Source organism: Gorilla gorilla, chromosome 13 (assembly GCF_029281585.2).
Source record: "Gorilla gorilla gorilla isolate KB3781 chromosome 13, NHGRI_mGorGor1-v2.1_pri, whole genome shotgun sequence".
Lineage (NCBI taxonomy): Eukaryota > Metazoa > Chordata > Mammalia > Primates > Hominidae > Gorilla > Gorilla gorilla.
Genome location: NC_073237.2, coordinates 111,369,867 through 111,388,426, shown reverse-complemented (window position 1 = coordinate 111,388,426; position 18,560 = coordinate 111,369,867). Strand labels below are relative to the sequence as shown.

Below are 18,560 nucleotides of genomic sequence, written 5' to 3'. Positions count from 1 at the left end.
TCCTCTTACTTAGAAACAGGGGCTTGATAATGATGTTCACAGTGGTATACTTCTCTCTAAATCCAACCAAGGCCAGTTAGAAACATCCAGCCCTTAGGACGAGATAAACCATAGAGAATTTGTCTTTGGAGATCATCTGGCTCAACCACCTTATTTATACAGAGGAAGTTCTTGCCGAAGGTCATGTAGTTCAGTGGTAGGGAAAGGACTTGAACCCAGTCTTCTTGATGCCCAGCCCGAATTTCTGCCCTACATTTGCTGACCTTATCCGATATTAATCATCCTATCTTCTGCAGACCTCGATTCTCCAAGAGACTTGACTGCTACTGAGGTTCAGTCGGAAACTGCCCTCCTTACCTGGCGACCCCCCCGGGCATCAGTCACCGGTTACCTGCTGGTCTATGAATCAGTGGATGGCACAGTCAAGGTATTTTAAGTATATAACAACTCCTCAATGCTAGTTGAAGCATTTGCATGATCTTCAAAGTATGGAAGAATTACCTGATGCTGTTTTTCTACCCCAGTGCATCTGGGGAGCTGAAAAAAAAAAAAATTAGTAGAGACTGGATGGCATGCCAGACCTTCTGAATCATACTCTCCAGCCTCTTTCATTTTAACCAGACTCCAGTTCTGATAGGCAGCCAAGATCAAGAACCACTGCTTACAAGACTTGAGGACATTTTAGGAGCTGGAATCTTGATCCTTTAATATTTTGTTGAACAAAGGCCAAAAGGTTTCTCTGCATGTTTGCCATATGTATTATCTCACAGATGGTATCTTTATATTATATATTGTAATATGTTTCACCGTGTTCTTATGATATCAACTGTTAATACCATTTTTATCCAGTGTTTATATTATTTATATTCGCTACCCAAGAATTTTCTTTCTATTACCTTTTAATTTGAAATAACTTTAGATCTTCAGACAAGCGAAGGAGATTTCCTAAACTTTACCTTCCAAACTTGTTATTGAATTTTTCATTTTGGTTATCTTACTTTATATTTCCAAGATCTTTTGCTTGTTCTCCACACATTGATCTTTTTCTGGCATTTTGTTTGTGCTTCCTATATCATCATCTCTTTATCTCTAAGAATATGTTGCTGGTATTTTATTCTATATCCTGCACAGTGTTTGTTACAAGTTTCTTTGTTTTGCTGCTGTTGTTGAGTTTGGTTTGGTTTGGGTTTCTGTCTTTCATGTTGGAGACATCCACCCAATGTCTGTTGATCATGGTCTGTCTTTTTGTATTTGAACTAGGAATGAAAGAGCTAATTGGGAGTTAGCTCAGGCAGGGCTTGTCAACTTTGTGGCTCCCTGCAGAATGATTGGGCAAGTACCCACAGTTTTCTTGGGGGACCCCCAAATAACAGTGCCATAAAACCTGGCCTCTCACTGTGTACAAACTTTCATCTTATTATGTTTCCAGTGTAGCACCTCGGCCTCCTTGAAGGCTGAGCCTGGTGGATTTGAATCCGGACTTCCTCTCTGGCTCAACCTTTCCAGAGAGTAAACCTCAGCCTACCATCTGAATGGGAAAGGGCAGTCATTTAGACTGTTGGAGGGAATGAGGAGATCTTAGAGTCTGTTTCTTACAAAAAAGCTTCTAAACAAACCAAACCTTTGTTCAACCACACTCCACATTGGCCTTTAAAGACATCTCTGCTTTTGTACACATCCCTTTACTGAACTTGCTGGACTCTGTGACTTGCACCAAGCAGCCTCTGACTAGCTCTGCCCATGCTCCTTAGTTAACCTCAGCCTTCTTCATTCATTCCCCTCCATGGTCTCTCTACCACTCACTTTCTACCTACCAAGTTTCTGGCACACCTGTTGCTGTCTCCTCTCCCATTCCCCTCATCTTCATGGATTTATACCTTACATTCTCTTGCTCTCTTTTTAGTGGGTTTTAGAAGCAAGTAGAGATGAGTGGCTGTATCCACCAATCTGTCATATTTAACCAGAACTGGACACATTGCTAATAACTATCATGCCCCTTCCTGGAATTGATATAACAATGAACTATCTCACTGTGTGAGCTGAAGCAAATCCTTTATCTTCTCTGGGTGTCAGTGTTCCCATCTGTAAAATGAATGCCTTGGACTTATCCATCTTTAAGGTCTTCTCCTTGTCAGGCATTCTAGGATTCTGTGTTTACCTGAATCATGAGTCTCATTTTGATCTAGAGTACCCTAATTGCCTAGAAAATGGCTTTGCACAGAAGCCTAGAGAGCTGACAGGTAATTGTATTCCTAAGTAATTCAATGAACCCATCTTTATCCCTGACAGTTGATCTTTCCCCCAGGGACTAGAACTGGAGGGCTGCACAAAGGCCTCTGGGTATTAAATGAGCACTCATCCCAGTTTACTTTTCTGCATGTCCATTCACCAGCTTTATATGTCTTAGAAAAAAAATCAACCTGGTATAGGAGAAAAGAGTCCTGGACAGGGTGTTGGGAAACCCGCATGCAAGATCATCCTCTGCCTCCAACAATTTATGGAATGAGAGCAAGTCTTTTAGCTTCTCTGAAACTCAATTCTCCCATGGAAGAAAACAGGATAAGGTACCTTCCCAGTCCCAGGATGCAGGAGAACCTTCCAGGGGCTTCTGCACTGATGCATGACTGCCCAAACTAAGCTGGCTGTTTGCAGGTTGTAGAGAAGAGCGTTGTGCTTGGTTTACTAGGAGTGTAGGTCGAATTCCAATCCCAGACACTAAGGTCATTTGCTGAAAAGAATTGGAAGCTAGCAAGAGGGTGTGGAAAGAGGATTTCCTGCAAACTGAAACCGATGACCTCCTCTGTACGGCAGCACAGAGACCAGCCACAGACTACAAGTATAGTTAGAGTTGGTCAACATCTGTCTGTCATGGATATCTCTGTTCTAGAAGAGAGACATGTGAGGTCAGCTTAAGTTTTAATCGTACCATGCCTATGGGGCTATTATAATCATCTCCTAACTCAAGAGATCCCCAAACTGACTGCACATTCAAATCACTTGGGAAGTTTCTTAAATATAGCCAGGCCCAACTTCTGGCTCTGATGATTCCGTCAGCCTGAGATGAGGCCCAGGCATCATATTGTTTTAAAGCTTCTCAGAGTGATAAAGAGCTATATTTAGGGACCACTGACCTAACTGACCTCAAAGTCCCTTACCCTGTGTGATTCATCTTGCTACCAGATTAAGCTTCTTAAAGCACAGCTTGGTTTATGTCATTGGCATGTCCAAACATCTTTCAAGGCTCCCCATTTCTTATGATGATAAACTTCAAGTTCCAAAGCTTAGCATTTATACCTTACAGGGCTCCTCACTCCCTTTAATGATAAACTTTAAGTTTCAAAGCTTGTCATTTAAAGGCCCTTCATAATCTAGTAACATTTTCCACTGTTCTAACACCTGAAGCTAAGTATGGTTGAGGTCGCTTATTGCCTCCTTATATTATTTCATTTTATGTTTTAAATCTGCTTTATTCAAAGTTTACTGATTTAAATATTAATCTCATCCAAAAAAAAACCCTTCACAGAAACATAGAATAATATTTGACCAAATATCTGGGCCCCATGGCTCAGCCAATTTAACACATAAAATTAACCATTACAATCCCATTCTCCCAATATAGTTTGGCAGGGCCTTGGGCAGGTGGTAGCCTTAGCCCTGGAGTCTACAGCAGTGCTCTCATCCTTACCAGCTGCGGTCTCTCCCTCCTTATATTATTTTAACTTGCTCTGCACCTTCTGGCCCAAGGACCTTTGCTTGTGCTGCACTCTCCCCATCTCTGATATCTCAGCAGTGCACATGGAGCCTGGTACAGAGTGGGTACTCAATGAATTCTTGTCCAGTAAGTAAGTGAATGGATGGGTAAATGAACTTATAAATAGAATGACTTCTTATCTATACCCTGAGAATTTCTGTGACCAAAAGCCATTATACTTTTTCTTCTGCTCTTAGGAAGTCATTGTGGGTCCAGATACCACCTCCTACAGCCTGGCAGACCTGAGCCCATCCACCCACTACACAGCCAAGATCCAGGCACTCAATGGGCCCCTGAGGAGCAATATGATCCAGACCATCTTCACCACAAGTAAGGAGGCCCAGGGTGCCATCCAGCCTTGAGATCTAACTTTGACTGAATCAACCCTTGACTTCCCCTTTGACTTCTACTTTAAAATTTTCAAACAAATCTCTGAAAAGAATTGATTCACTGCTACTACTTGGAAGCCTGAGGAAAGCAAGTGTGGGAGATTATGAGCATCCCGGTGAAAGGAAAGGAGCAAGCCCATCTGGATTCAATCCCCATTTCTATCACCTGCTAGGTGTGCCTTAAGAATGCTACTTCCATCCTATAATCTTTAGCTTCTTCGTCTATACAGGGAGATTAATAATAAACCCTCCGTCACCAGGACCTTGCAAGTGTTCGTGAGGTATTGCATTTGAACTCCTAGCCCAGTATGTGGCCCATATAATTGTGTGGTCCTTTTATTGTCAGAGTTCAACATGAGCTGAAAGTCTCTTTCTTTCTCCTTCATCATGCCAGTGTTTACAAAACCTGTCCACATTCAAAATCACAAATGATCTTCCCACCAAGCTGGTATGGTGAGCCCTATGCCCAAAGTTCTAGTGGGGAAGCAGATGCTTTCAGAGACTAAAAGACCTGTTCAAGACTATCTTGTGAGTTACAGTCAGAGTTGGGCTCAGATATTCCATGCCCAGGGAGCCTCCCCCTGCACCTGTCACAAAGTATCTTCTGCAGATAGCAAACCTGCAAGTTGTTCCATTGATAAGTAAGAGTGGCATCCATTCCTGAGGACCAGAGGAGCTGGCCTTTGGAGATCCCTGCCTTTGAAAATTCATGGGACAGTCATTCTGCACACATCTGCTGAAGAAAGTGCTTCCCCTTTGCCAGATCTTATGCCAGATGCTAACTATGAATGTATCCTAAAGATGCTCTTATACTAGGGCTGTGAAATAAACAAGAAAACAGCTCATGATACAACCTCAGATGAATGTCCTCAGATCAGAAAAAAGAATTGCTATGATCATCAGCTCTAAGACCCATCTACTGAGCATAGTTCCAAGACTGCCCATTTCTATGAGTTTTTAATTGTTTGCATCACATTATTGCACCTGGAAATTCCCCAGGCATTCTAGTCCATAGAGTTAAGCTGAGAATTAAGCTCCAGCTCAGTCCTCCTGCACTGAGAGCATCACCATTTCTCCTTATTCCACAGTTGGACTCCTGTACCCCTTCCCCAAGGACTGCTCCCAAGCAATGCTGAATGGAGACACGACCTCTGGCCTCTACACCATTTATCTGAATGGTGATAAGGCTCAGGCGCTGGAAGTCTTCTGTGACATGACCTCTGATGGGGGTGGATGGATTGTGAGTACCACCAGGGACTGCAGAGCCCTCAGGCCTAGGGGAAGAGGGAGAGGGCAAAGCAGGGGAGGAGAAGAGGGTGATCTCCTCCTGGTGCACTCTGACACCCACATGTGTGAGGCCTTGCAAGATAGTGCCTGTCACACAGAGGCACTCAGGAATTCTCTCTTAAACAAAAGAATGGGAAACACGCTGGCTACTTTTTGAAACGGGGAGATAAGTTTCTTGTAGTTTATCTCATCCAATCCTCATCCAAACAACTCTGTGATGTATAAATGACAGTTGATCATTGAACCCATTGCTTATATTAATTAGCACTGACTAAGCATTTATTATCTACCAGGCACTGTGCTAAGAGTTTAAGATGAATTATTCCAACCCCATTACCATAGGAGCTGGGTAGTATATTTTTGAATTAATAAACTCTATTTTTTTAGAACAGTTTTAGGTTCATGGCACAATTAAGTGAACAGTAGTTTTCATATATACCCCACACCTACCCACACAACCTCCCCATTATCAATATCCTGCACCAGAATGGTGCATTTGTTACAATCAATGAACCTACATTGACACATCATTATCACCCAAAACTGGGTGGTATTTTTAATCCCTGTTTTTCAGGTGAGAACACCAAGGCTTAGGGAGGGGCAGGTGACCACCCAAAGTTACATAGCAAATTAGGGATGGACAGAACGGAGCCTGATGCTCTCTCCACAGTGCCACACTCCTTCCTCTCACAACGATGCCCTCTTTCCTGCAATAGCTTAAGTACACCCAGATTCATCAATATGTTTATAGGTGTTCCTGAGACGCAAAAATGGACGCGAGAACTTCTACCAAAACTGGAAGGCATATGCTGCTGGATTTGGGGACCGCAGAGAAGAATTCTGGCTTGGTAATGCAGCCCTACATGTTTATATCTAAAATGCCCGATTCTGCCCTCCTTGTCATTTTTCCTAACCCACAGGGACCTATGGGAGAGAAAGAGATGAGGAAGAAGCAATAGTTCTGGTGGCAGACACAGAATGTCAAATTCTTAATGAAAAAGACTATCATTTAAATGCTCTGAATCATCAAAATGTAAACCAAAAAGTATCTGAGACAGATCTCAATCAATTTAGAGGTTTACTTAGCCAACGTTAAGGACACTCCCAGAAAAAAAGAACACAAAGCCACAGGAACAGCCTGTGGTCCATGCCTTTTTTTTTTTCCCAGAGATAATATTAAGAGTTTTAGTGTTTAAAGGGGGAAAAGCCACAGGAACAACCTGTGGTCCATGACTTTCTTTTTTTTTTTTTTTTTTTCAGAGATAATGTTGAGAGCTTTAGTATTTAAAGGGGAAAAGTGGGCTGGAGGGATGTGGTCACATTACTGAATCCACATGTTGCAAGATAAAAAAAAGAAAAAAGCAGAATGACAAAAAAGAGAATGGTCAATTTTGTATTCATCTCACACTCAGTAAATCGGCACTTTACATAAGATAAAGTGAAGATACAATAACTACCTGTGGAGATATCTGGCCTTTTATCTGTAGCATCTGCTTAGGGACAAAAGGAGAGGTAGTGTCTCGCATGACTCGGCTTTCAGTTTATTTTTTTTCCTATTGGCAGAGTTAAATTGGGGTCCCAAGATTTTATTTTGCTTTCACAAAAAGTAAAAGTCTGATTAAGGAAGAACCAAAACTCAGCCCTTATGTGTTAACCTAGCCTTAAGTCATTCTCTGGACCAGTCATAGAATCCTCCTCACTGATATCATTGATATCTTCCCTCCTGTGCCCCAGGTTGTGCTCCAGGTGCTAAGACGGGTTTCTTAGAGCCATAACATTTAACCCCCATAGCACCCCTACAAAGTACTCAATTGCCACCGGGTGGGCAAGGTGTCAAGTGTCAGAAGTGGTTGACTAGCGGGTTGGTAAGACGAATTTACTAACAACAGTATAGGTTTGAAAAAGGAACGTTTATTAGAAAGAAAGAATGCTGCAAAAGGACTTACAGCCCCTGCAGTGGATTTTTCCTTAGGGGCATTTATGGACCTTAAGGCAGGAGCTTAAGGATAATTCGGACCCTATTAGCCATGTAGAACACGATACATGATTACATTTGTAGACATTTTGGTGCCTTAATGTCAGCAAGGGTTGCAAAATGAGTTTTGATACGCACGTATTCCAGAGATGTATAGAAGTTCCAGTTACCTATAAATTTTTGGGAAATAAACCTGGAACCAGATGCTTGCTTGAGATATACGGAAGCCTAATTACCTTTAAATCCCTCAGTTAAGGGGTTTTTGTTTCCGAGTCCTACCTGATGGTCACCAGGTGATTTTTGCTCTCCTCACCACCTCGCATGGATAAAATCACAGCCTCAAAAAGACTGAGTGGTTTGCCCATAGGAGTCTAACCAATGAACAGTTGAGCTGAAATTTGGAATCTCCTAAGTCAACACTACAATCCTATCACCCATCCATTCATCCATGCAATCCACACTTTCCAACCACCTAACTGCAGAGAACATTGTTCTATGCACCACTGCCTACCCCAGAAAATGTTTATCATATTATAATAAACATTTATCCATATTATTCATTGCCCTTCATTTGTAAGGCACTTTACAAAATTTTATTTGTTTGTTTGTTTGTTTAGACAGAGTTTCACTCTGTTGCCGAGGCTGGAGTGCAGTGGTGTGATCTCAGCTCACTGCGACCTCTGCCTCCTGGGTTCAAGCAATTCGCCTGCCTCAGCCTCCCAGGTAGCTGAGATTACAGGCACCCTCCACCATGCCCTCCTAATTTTTTTATATTCAGTAGAGACGGGGTTTCACCATGTTGGCCAGGCTGGTCTCGAACTCCTGACCTCAGATGATCCGCCCACCTTGGCCTCCCAAAGTGTGGGGATTATGGGCGTGAGCCACCGTGCCTGGCCTGTAAGGCACTTTAGAGTTTAAAAAGTACTTTCACCACCTTATTTCCTTGGATCTTCACTAATGCACTGGGAGGTTGGAAGTGGGGCAAAAATGTCAACCCGATTTTACCTGAGCCTAGTATTACTCCAGCAAGCACAAGACTGAGCTTCAAGCACAGGCCTGTGTGATATGGCCCTTTTTTTTTTTTTTTTTTTTTTTTGCTTTCTGAGATGGAGTCTTGCTCTGTCACCCAGGCTAGAATGCAGTGGCACAATCTCAGCTCTCTGCAACCTCTGCCTCTTGGGTTCAAGCGATTCTCCTGCCTCAGCCTCCCAAGTAGCTGGGACTACAGGCACCCACCACCACACCCAGCTAATTTTTGTATTTTTAGTAGAGACAGGGTTTCGCCATGTTGGCCAGGCTGATAACGAACTCCTGACCTCAAGTGATTCCCACCACCCCCACCCCCACCCCCTCCCACCCCACCTCTGCCTCCCAAAGTGCTGAGATTACAGGTATGAGCCACTGGGCCCAGTTGGCCCTGTTTTAAGTGTACCCAGTTGCCGCTTTTACAGAGTGAAATAGAAATGAGGGCCTCAGTCACCTGTGCTTCTTAGCAACCCTTGCCTGTCATCCACAGGGCTGGACAACCTCAACAAAATCACAGCCCAGGGGCAGTACGAGCTCCGGGTGGACCTGCGGGACCATGGGGAGACAGCCTTTGCCGTCTATGACAAGTTCAGCGTGGGAGATGCCAAGACTCGCTACAAGCTGAAGGTGGAGGGGTACAGTGGGACAGCAGGTACAGTAGTGGCTGCACGTAGAGCCTACAAAGCCATGGAGACCTTCTTGACATTTACAGTTTATTTCTCTAACTTTCATTCCTTCCTCATTAATCCAGCAATTTATTAAATCAACAAATATTTAAGTACCCACTGAGTGCCAATCCAGAAAAACTACAATTCAAAAGTGTTGGGTAGATATTTGGGTCCTGAAACATTGAGTATGTTGGGAATCAGGGCAATCAGGATTGATTTCTAATGACCATCTTTCAAAAAAAGTGTGTCTTTCTTACCCAGTTTTAGATATCAGTTGTAGACTGATTAAAAAAAAAATTCCCCAAAGGCCTTAATATTCATCCAATCCAGCACTTCTCAATTTATTCTGGGTGTATGGACCCACTGGCGATCTTGTGAATGTCCAGATGCTGACACAGGTTGTCTGGGATGGGGCTGAGATTCTGCATCTTCTCCAAGTTCCCTGGTGATGCCAATATAGCTGGTGTTGCTGGTCTGTGGACCACACCTTGAGTAGCAAACCATCCACTCCATCACCTAGCTGCTTGAATCTCTTCCAAGACATCCCTGCCATGTGGTCATCTAGCCTCAGCCTGCATCCTCATAAATAGAAGGTCTCACCTCTCAAGTGGCCCCTGCATTCCTTGTCTGGCTCATAACCTTCATTCCAGTTTTGAAGATTTCTTGGACTTGAAGTGGTTTTGTGTGGTTTCCTGGCTCCACATAAGAGGAGAAATAAATAAGGAAACAACATGTATTAAGGCCCTACTAGGTACCATCCTCTTTGTAGATATTCTACCTGCATTCATCTCATTTATTCCTCATAAAACCATTTTATGAAGACGTTGTTTTTATACAAAGGAGGAAAGAAGTTCAGAAGAGCTCAGTGATTTGTCCAAGGTAAAACAGCTTGTAGAAGATGGATGCAATCCTGGCTGCAGAAAACTGCATCTGACAATGTTCTCGGTGACAAAGAAGGGTCAGGACTGAGAGTGTGGACCACCCCCATGCAACCCATGCCCACTTTGGGTGGCTTTCTGTTATGTTTGTGAGAGCAGAAGAGATAGATGCTTGGCACGTTTCCAGCCTCCCTGAGCCCTGAAAGAAAACATCCATAAGGTGAAAAGTCTCCAGATAAAAGGTTGCCAAAAGCCAGGCTGAGCCTAAGGAGGCACAAAGCTCTTTTGAGATGGCAGTTTAGTGATAATAAAGAGAGACACCCAGGGGCAAACATTGCTTTAGTTCTTGAATCCCTCAAAGAATGTTGGCATTTTATTACCTGGAAATGAATACCTCTTTGGTTGAGATGGCTTCAGGCAAGAAGAATAATGTTACAGGGCGAGCAAATTCGTTAAGCAGCAGGAATGTGGCCTCTGTTCCTCTCTCTTTGTACTTCCATTGAGGAATGAGCCATAGTATTTCCCTTTACTGAGATAACGTTTGTAAGGCTGCATTTTCTTGTGTGATTTGGCTGCACCCAGGCCCTCTGCAGGAGAGCATCCTGTTTCATTAATATCTACATGCCGTCCTCATGCTCTGGGTAGCATCACCAGTTAAAAAGGTATCTGGGTCCCTTTGACAACTTGCTCCAAATTATGACGGTAGAATGCCTCAGAGTCTTGAAATGTTTGTGCACAGCACTTGGCTGGATTGGGAGTGAGGAGACCCACAAAGCAATGGTACTGAAATGCTTCAAAAATTCAATATATTAAATTACAAATTAGATTTCCAAATAGTAGTACATGTTAATGGGCTTCTTGTCTAAGAATCACGGAACATGGTCTGATGAATACTTTAAAAAGTAACTATGTGATACAGAGACTATTTAGGGACATCTAATGTCTGAAGGGCTTAATTATGACTAATAAATATTTGTATGTAGGAGAAAAGCATGCCATTATTAAATGCATACTTCTCACCTTACTCTCTGAGGTCTTTATATAAAGGGAATGCAGAAAAGTCATAAAAATAACAATCATAGTAAGTATTTGTATGCCATGCCACCTGTTTAGCATACACCTTTATATCCATTGTCACAATGGCACTACTCAGTATATAGAATCAAAGTGCTGGTTCCATTGTATAGATGAGAAAACTGAGGTTCAACAAGATGCTTGACTTGTGCAAGGTCACAGCTAAAAAGTGAAAAGGTGGGACTCGAAGCTAGACTCTCCAAAGCCAGCCACAGCCCTCTTCCCACCACATTATGCTGCTTCTGTCGGAAATAAGTACTGGGGTGACACTCGTGTCCCATTCAGTTCTGCATTCAATGCTGACTCTAGGATCAATGTTCAAGGCCAGTCCCACCCCCAGAACCTTTCAATTGTCACCTCTGGTTCTGCCCTTTACTGTTCAGGAGGGAAATTTCAGCTGAGATTTCTCAGGTCCATATTTTCTGTCTCTCCCAGGTGACTCCATGGCCTACCACAATGGCAGATCCTTCTCCACCTTTGACAAGGACACAGATTCAGCCATCACCAACTGTGCTCTGTCCTACAAAGGGGCTTTCTGGTACAGGAACTGTCACCGTGTCAACCTGATGGGGAGATATGGGGACAATAACCACAGTCAGGTGAGTGGACCGTGAGGGCCCAGAGCAGGCCAAGCTTGGGAAGCTGGAGGGGCTAATGGAAGTACAATTTAACTCCCTATCCTAGCAGAGACTAGGAGGCAAGAACCTTACTTATATGACAACATGTTTTTCCCAAGGCAGTGAGCAATCTCAAGGACACTGCAGGCCAGGTAAAATAGAAACAGCACAGGTTAACCCTTGACAGTCCCAAGGACAAACACTGGTCAAATGGATTCCGAAAACAGAACGCTTTACTCAGACAAAATCTCTGTCTGAACCCCAAAAGTAAAGCAGATAAAAGTGGAGGCCATTTAGGTAAGCAGGGTTGATGACACAGAACCCCTGGCCTGGGGCACCTTTGGAATCCCAAGAACACCTTAAAATGAAGTCCACAGACTTTAAATCTCCTCCTTTTGTGAAGAAACCAAGGCCCAGAAAAAGCTGACTTTCCTGAGGTCACAGAGTGAAGTTGGCAGCAGAGCCAGCTCTCCCCACTTCCAGCCCCTGGCATTTTCCCTGCACCACACACACCTCTGGCACTTCTTCTACAATCACAGAAACAGATTTTTTTCGATCCTTTTTAGAAATAGGCGAACGGATCAAATTCAGTAATAACCCTTACTCTGAGCCTTGCCTACACTGGCACATTCCTGAAAAGCATAAAGCTGTATGGGACTAGCCACTTAATCTTAACCAAACCCCTGCCCAGGTCCCTCCGCAGAAGTTAGTCACCATCCCTGGGAGGAGGGCTGGATCTTCCCTTGGGGCCACACCACACTGATCCCTGGACCACAAGGATGCTTATGAGGTCTGCTCACTGGAATCCCAAGGACTTTATAAAAATGCAAAGGGCCAAATTCCACTTTATGATAACCCCAGGGATTCTGATTCAATGATCTCAGGCAAGACACAGCATCTCATTTTTTTTTTTTTTTTTGCATATTTGCATTTTTGTTGTTGTGGGGTCAGGGGGGAGGCAGTTGATAGACTCCACAAGTGATTCCTGACATGCAGCAGGTGTTGGGACCTGTTGCTTTTCAATATTAGTCACTTTGATACATGTGTTTATGCCCTAATTAACTGCTAGCAAATGACACCTGCGACCTTAAGTGTAGACCTTACCTTACATAATTTCTGGCACTTTTCAAAGCACTGTTACCTTCTGTATCTCAAGCGTTTATCATTTTTACCCTGTGCAGGAATTAGGATGTGGTTTTTCATGCCTGTTTTACAGAGGAGGCAAGAGTCACAGGACATTTCTTGACAGCAGTCCAGTGTTGTTTCCATCTTATTATGTTATTTCATCAATATTTCCATTCTGAGCATTATTTTATCATCTTTATTGCCTTGTCTCAAAAATACTTGTATAACACAAAGTTCTTCTGGGAAAAGAAAAAAAAACCAACAAGCTACATGTTAGAAAGCAAGCCTCTCTTTCATCCTTCCATTCAATTATGGAAGAAGAAAGAGATGACAGGGAAAGGAGCCACAGGAGTGGAGCCCCAGCTCCAGCTGTGCTCCTCCTGCTGTGTGGCCTCTGCAAAGTCACTCTCCCTCTCTGGCTTTAGTGCCTACCACAGTACAAGAAGGTGTGGCTTCCAACCCTGAACTATCAGAGGAAAGAACCAGGGCAAAGGCAGGGAGCTTGTGCACCAAGCTGTTGGACTACCATACTCACTGTAACTGAGTAATTACAAGCGGATTTGCCCATGAAATGAATGAGCCATTCTTAAACCTCACATCCCTGTGAGACTCAGAAACTGCCCATGTCAGTGAATGCCAACCAATTAGAAGCAAATAAAGTGTCTCTATTTTTTTCCCATCTCACTAGCCATTAACTTCCCCACAGTGGGGCAAGGGGCCATGTGGGGTTTCATGGATTGACTCTACCATCTGCAGACTTCGCTGAAGAATCAAAGTTGAAACCTGGAAGCCAAGACACAAATACAGTTTTTTCTTGTAGAAAGCTTTGGCCAAAATTTCAAGGATATTTCCCCCTACTTGAGACTAGGGAAGTAATATTTACCAAGCACCTACAACGTGCCCAGCTTTGTGATAGCTCCTTTACAAACTCATTTAATCTTCATCTCATCTTTCAAGGCTAACGTTATCAGATCTTAAGAAACAAAAAAAAAATAGCAAAACCGAGGCTCAGAAGATATTGAGAACTTAAGACTATTTATCTCTCAAGTAAGATCACTGATATTTAACCCTATATGTCAAATTGTAAAACTGTGTTTTGTTCAGCTGTTCTTTCTGCTATTCCATACCAAACCCCTGTTAAAATACTCCATAGGAATCTCGTGAATTACAGACACACACACACACACACACCATGTATGTAGCTATTCAATTCTAGAACTTCTAATAATGACCTGAACTCCTTCAGAACCTATTCCTAAGGACGGCAGATTTCATCAGCCACCATTTTGCTTCAAGAGGAAAGACCAAAGCTCCATGCAAACTCAGGTGACTCTTGACTCAGGTGAAAAACTGGGTCAGATTCAGCCAGTTCCTTTGAAAGTTTCCACAACCCAGACCAACAGAGAGATAGGCAAGAGGCAGCTGTGATATACCAAATGGTCAAATTGAAACAGAACTCATTTAGTTTGAATGACTAAATAGCAATGATCAGTGAACACCTTGCCTGACAGTAACCAACCTGGAGGCCTTCTCTCTTTTTTTTTTTTTTTTAACAGGGCGTTAACTGGTTCCACTGGAAGGGCCACGAACACTCAATCCAGTTTGCTGAGATGAAGCTGAGACCAAGCAACTTCAGAAATCTTGAAGGCAGGCGCAAACGGGCATAAATTCCAGGGACCACTGGGTGAGAGAGGAATAAGGCCCAGAGCGAGGAAAGGATTTTACCAAAGCATCAATACTACCAGCCCAACCATCAGTCCACACCTGGGCATTTGGTGAGAGTCAAAGCTGACCATGGATCCCTGGGGCCAACGGCGACAGCATGGGCCTCACCTCCTCTGTGATTTCTTTCTTTGCACCAAAGACATCAGTCTCCAACATGTTTCTGTTTTGTTGTTTGATTCAGCAAAAATCTTCCAGTGACAACATCGCAATAGTTTTTTACTTCTCTTAGGTGGCTCTGGGAATGGGAGAGGGGTAGGATGTACAGGGGTAGTTTGTTTTAGAACCAGCCGTATTTTACATGAAGCTGTATAATTAATTGTCATTATTTTTGTTAGCAAAGATTAAATGTGTCATTGGAAGCCATCCCTTTTTTTACATTTCATACAACAGAAACCAGAAAAGCAATACTGTTTCCATTTTAAGGATATGATTAATATTATTAATATAATAATGATGATGATGATGATGAAAACTAAGGATTTTTCATGAGATCTTTCTTTCCAAAACATTTCTGGACAGTACCTGATTGTATTTTTTTTTTTAATAAAAGCACAAGTACTTTTGAGTTTGTTATTTTGCTTTTAATTGTTGAGTCTGAATTTCACCAAAGCCAATAATTTGAACAAAGCGGGGAATGTTGGGATAGGAAAGGTAAGTAGGGATAGTGGTCAAGTGGGAGGGGTGGAAAGGAGACTAAAGAGTGGGAGAGAGGAAAGCACTTTTTTTAAATAAAGTTGAACACACTTGGGAAAAGCTTACAGGCCAGGCCTGTAATCCCAACACTTTGGGAGGCCAAGGTGGAAGGATAGCTTAACCCCAGGAGTTTGAGACCAGCCTGAGCAACATAGTGAGAACTTGTCTCTACAGAAAAAAAAAAAAAAAATTAATTAGCCAAGTGTGGTAGTGCACACCTGTCGTCCCAGCTACTCGGGAGGCTGAGGTAGGAAAATCACTGGAGCCCAGGAGTTAGAGGTTACAGTGAGCTATGATCACACTACTGCACTCCAGCCTGGGCAACAGAGGGAGACCCTGTCTCTAAATAAAAAAAGAAAAGAAAAAAAAAGCTTACAACTTGAGATTCAGCATCTTGCTCAGTATTTCCAAGACTAATAGATTATGGTTTAAAAGATGCTTTTATACTCATTTTCTAATGCAACTCCTAGAAACTCTATGATATAGTTGAGGTAAGTATTGTTACCACACATGGGCTAAGATCCCCAGAGGCAGACTGCCTGAGTTCAATTCTTGGCTCCACCATTCCCAAGTTCCCTAACCTCTCTATGCCTCAGTTTCCTCTTCTGTAAAGTAGGGATATTCATACTTCTCATTTCAGAACATTTTTGTGAAGAATAAATTATGTTATCCATTTGAGGCCCTTAGAATGGTACCTGGTGTATATTAAGTGCTAGTACGTGTTAGCTATCATCATTATCACTTTATATGAGATGGACTGGGGTTCATAGAAACCCAATGACTTGATTGTGGCTACTACTCAATAAATAATAGAATTTGGATTTAAACCCAGGTCTTCTGGCTCCAATGTTCCTGCTCTTTCCCGGTACCTTAATGAAAATCTCTCCTTCTTTGGGGAAATGTGTGCTGTGGCAAGAGAGTGAAGGTTGCAGAATGGGATATGGGGGCAGTTCAACCGGATGCTTCCTCAGGCTTCTACAATCCTGAACTCTTAAAACTAGGAAGAATGTCTATTAGGAATATCGCCTTCTCCTCTACACTGCAGTCCCCAAAAAGGGAGCAAGCCCATGTTCCTCCAGCCTCAGACTGAACACATCTAGTGATCGGGAACCCATTGCCTGGATGGCAGGTCTGTTAGTCCTCAGCAAATATAGTGAGTCAGAACTGCTCAACGCATAACATTTCTCTTTTTAAAGAAGGGTATATGGGGGGAGAGTAATTCCCAGTTCATTCTCTTAGGGATTTTCAGAAAATTGACTTATTTAATAAAATAAGTCAAGTTTGGGCTGATAGGCCTCATTCAAATGGAATGTGATGGCTCTGGAGCAAGGATCAGAGGAATTTATGGTTCCAGCCATATCCTTTGTTGCTGAGTTTATCTTGCTTTAATAAATGCTGTCATGTTAGATACACAATGTGCTATTCCAGATCATAAGAACTGTTGCATGCAATTCAGCCATAGCAACGCTCTCCTGGCTATATAAATCCAAACAAACGGGCTCCCTGTAGCAACCAGGCCTCGAGTTGGAGGCTTACCTCTCCACTGGCTGCTGACTTGTGAGTCTCTAAACCCAAGTCCTATCCCCTCTCCAGAACTGTAGATGTACTTAATTAAGCTTGAAGGTATTCCCCACAAGCCACACAAGAATCAAATTTGGATTGGTGAAGCCACATCAAACAGGAGTCAGTAATAACCCAAATGGGGACAGGGCAGGCAACCGGGTCTGAGGCCACGGCATTCAAAGACCACAGTCTCTAGTGTGAGCTAATCATTTCTCAAAGGTGTCCTTCAGCCACTGGCTCTGTGGCTTGTTTCAGGAAACCTCTTCCATCTTGAAAGTTCTCTTAAAATTCCACTTCACCCTCAAGACCTGGGCCCTACCCCTGCCCCCATGAAACAGTCAAAATGTCTCTATTGGGAAGTAATTTGCAGGGTGTTCGACCTTCCCTTTGTTCCTTCTCTCATCTGCTCCCCTTCTCCCTGCTCTGTGTACTTCAAGGCCACCCTATTTCGATTGCATCAATGACTCCCAGCTTCCAGGTGGATGTCAAAATGGGAAAAGCCAGCAGGACATTGAAGGGAAGAGACTACGAGTGGGGATGTGTCAGGGCACTTGTTGCCCAGCTCCATCTATACAGCATCACAGTGGGCTGTCAGCATCCACATAAGAGAGCCGTAGCCACTGTCAACTGACTGTCTCCATGCAACTCTCTCTTCAGGTTTAGAAAACTGCTCTCTCACTTGCCCCTTCTAGCCTAGGAGCAGTCATGGCACCCTAGCTGCTGCTAGACTTGGGGACCTGTGCTAGGCTCTGTGGCTCTCCTCCACCCTGCCCACACCTTTGGGAAAAGCCCCTCTCCTTTAACTCTCCTCAGGGACCCCGGCAGGCTTGCCCACCCCTGGGAGCACTGAGTGCCACTGTTACAGCTGCCTGCTGGCCTTATCCATTATGATTTCTACTTCCTGCCCCTCTTCCTATAGTGATTATTGGTCATTTAATGGCTTCCCAGCATCCAAAGTCCTTTCCAGTTTTAGGAAATTTGAGAACCTTGCCTCCTACCAAGGAAGCCACAGAGGAAAATACTCTTTCCTCCTCCCCTTGATAGCCAGGGCATGGGCACGTAACTTGGGCTTTGCCAATTGGATGCCCACAGAGGGACTTCTAACCTTTAGCAAGGAATGCAAAACATAGAGTGTAGGAGACTGGCTCCCCCACAGAATCTAGCACTGAGGCCATCTATCCGTGGGATCTGTGGCCCAGCACCATGCAGGGTATAGCCATATCTCTCTCTAATGGTGACAGTTGTTTCCAGCAGTGACAAAGGCAGACTGGCTGATGATTCCTGCTACCCGGCCTCCTTTGGTTCCTGATAATTTTCTGTGCCTGCTTCTTCAAACTTTCTGTCAGTTTTATGAGCTTCCTGATATTCTTCCAGAAAATTCCTTTTCTGCTTAGGTAGTCCTAGATTATTTCAGGTCCTTGAAGCCAGATACCTTGGCTAATACTTTCCTCCCTAGACCACCAGCCTGTGACATTTATTGACCCTCTTGTAGTCCCAGCACTGTGTTTGACACTTTAAATATCCAAAGTATCCTAAGCATCATAGTCACCTGTGAGACAAATCGAACTATTCCATGTCATGTAGAAAACTAGGCCTCAGAGGGGTCAGGTGGCTTCTCGCAGCCGTGCCACTGGGGTCAGACCAAGATTCACAGCCAGGCTGCCTGATTCCAAAATCCAAGTTCTTTTCAGGGAAGATATTTTATTCCTTTCAACAAGCCACACTAACTGGAAAACAGCACTTCATTCTTTTCACAAATGCTTGTGGAGCACCTCCCGTGTGGATTTGT

At 43.4% G+C, this 18,560-nt stretch overlaps 1 protein-coding gene across 9 annotated transcripts in view; it reads left to right on the top strand.

Annotated features, from left to right (window-relative positions):
• The window catches only part of TNC (tenascin C), a 97,918-nt gene extending 82,838 nt beyond the window's left edge, over window positions 1-15,080 (top strand). For all 9 annotated transcript variants that reach the window (XM_055350499.2, XM_055350502.2, XM_004048510.5 and 6 more), the window contains 7 exons: window positions 297-427; window positions 3,949-4,081; window positions 5,229-5,380; window positions 6,179-6,275; window positions 8,919-9,080; window positions 11,484-11,647; window positions 14,347-15,080. In XM_055350499.2, coding sequence (XP_055206474.2) covers window positions 297-427; window positions 3,949-4,081; window positions 5,229-5,380; window positions 6,179-6,275; window positions 8,919-9,080; window positions 11,484-11,647; window positions 14,347-14,457 — 950 coding nt within the window. In that variant the 3' untranslated portion in view covers window positions 14,458-15,080. The remainder of the gene's footprint in view (window positions 1-296; window positions 428-3,948; window positions 4,082-5,228; window positions 5,381-6,178; window positions 6,276-8,918; window positions 9,081-11,483; window positions 11,648-14,346) is intronic.
• The last annotated feature ends 3,480 nt before the right edge of the window (window positions 15,081-18,560 follow it).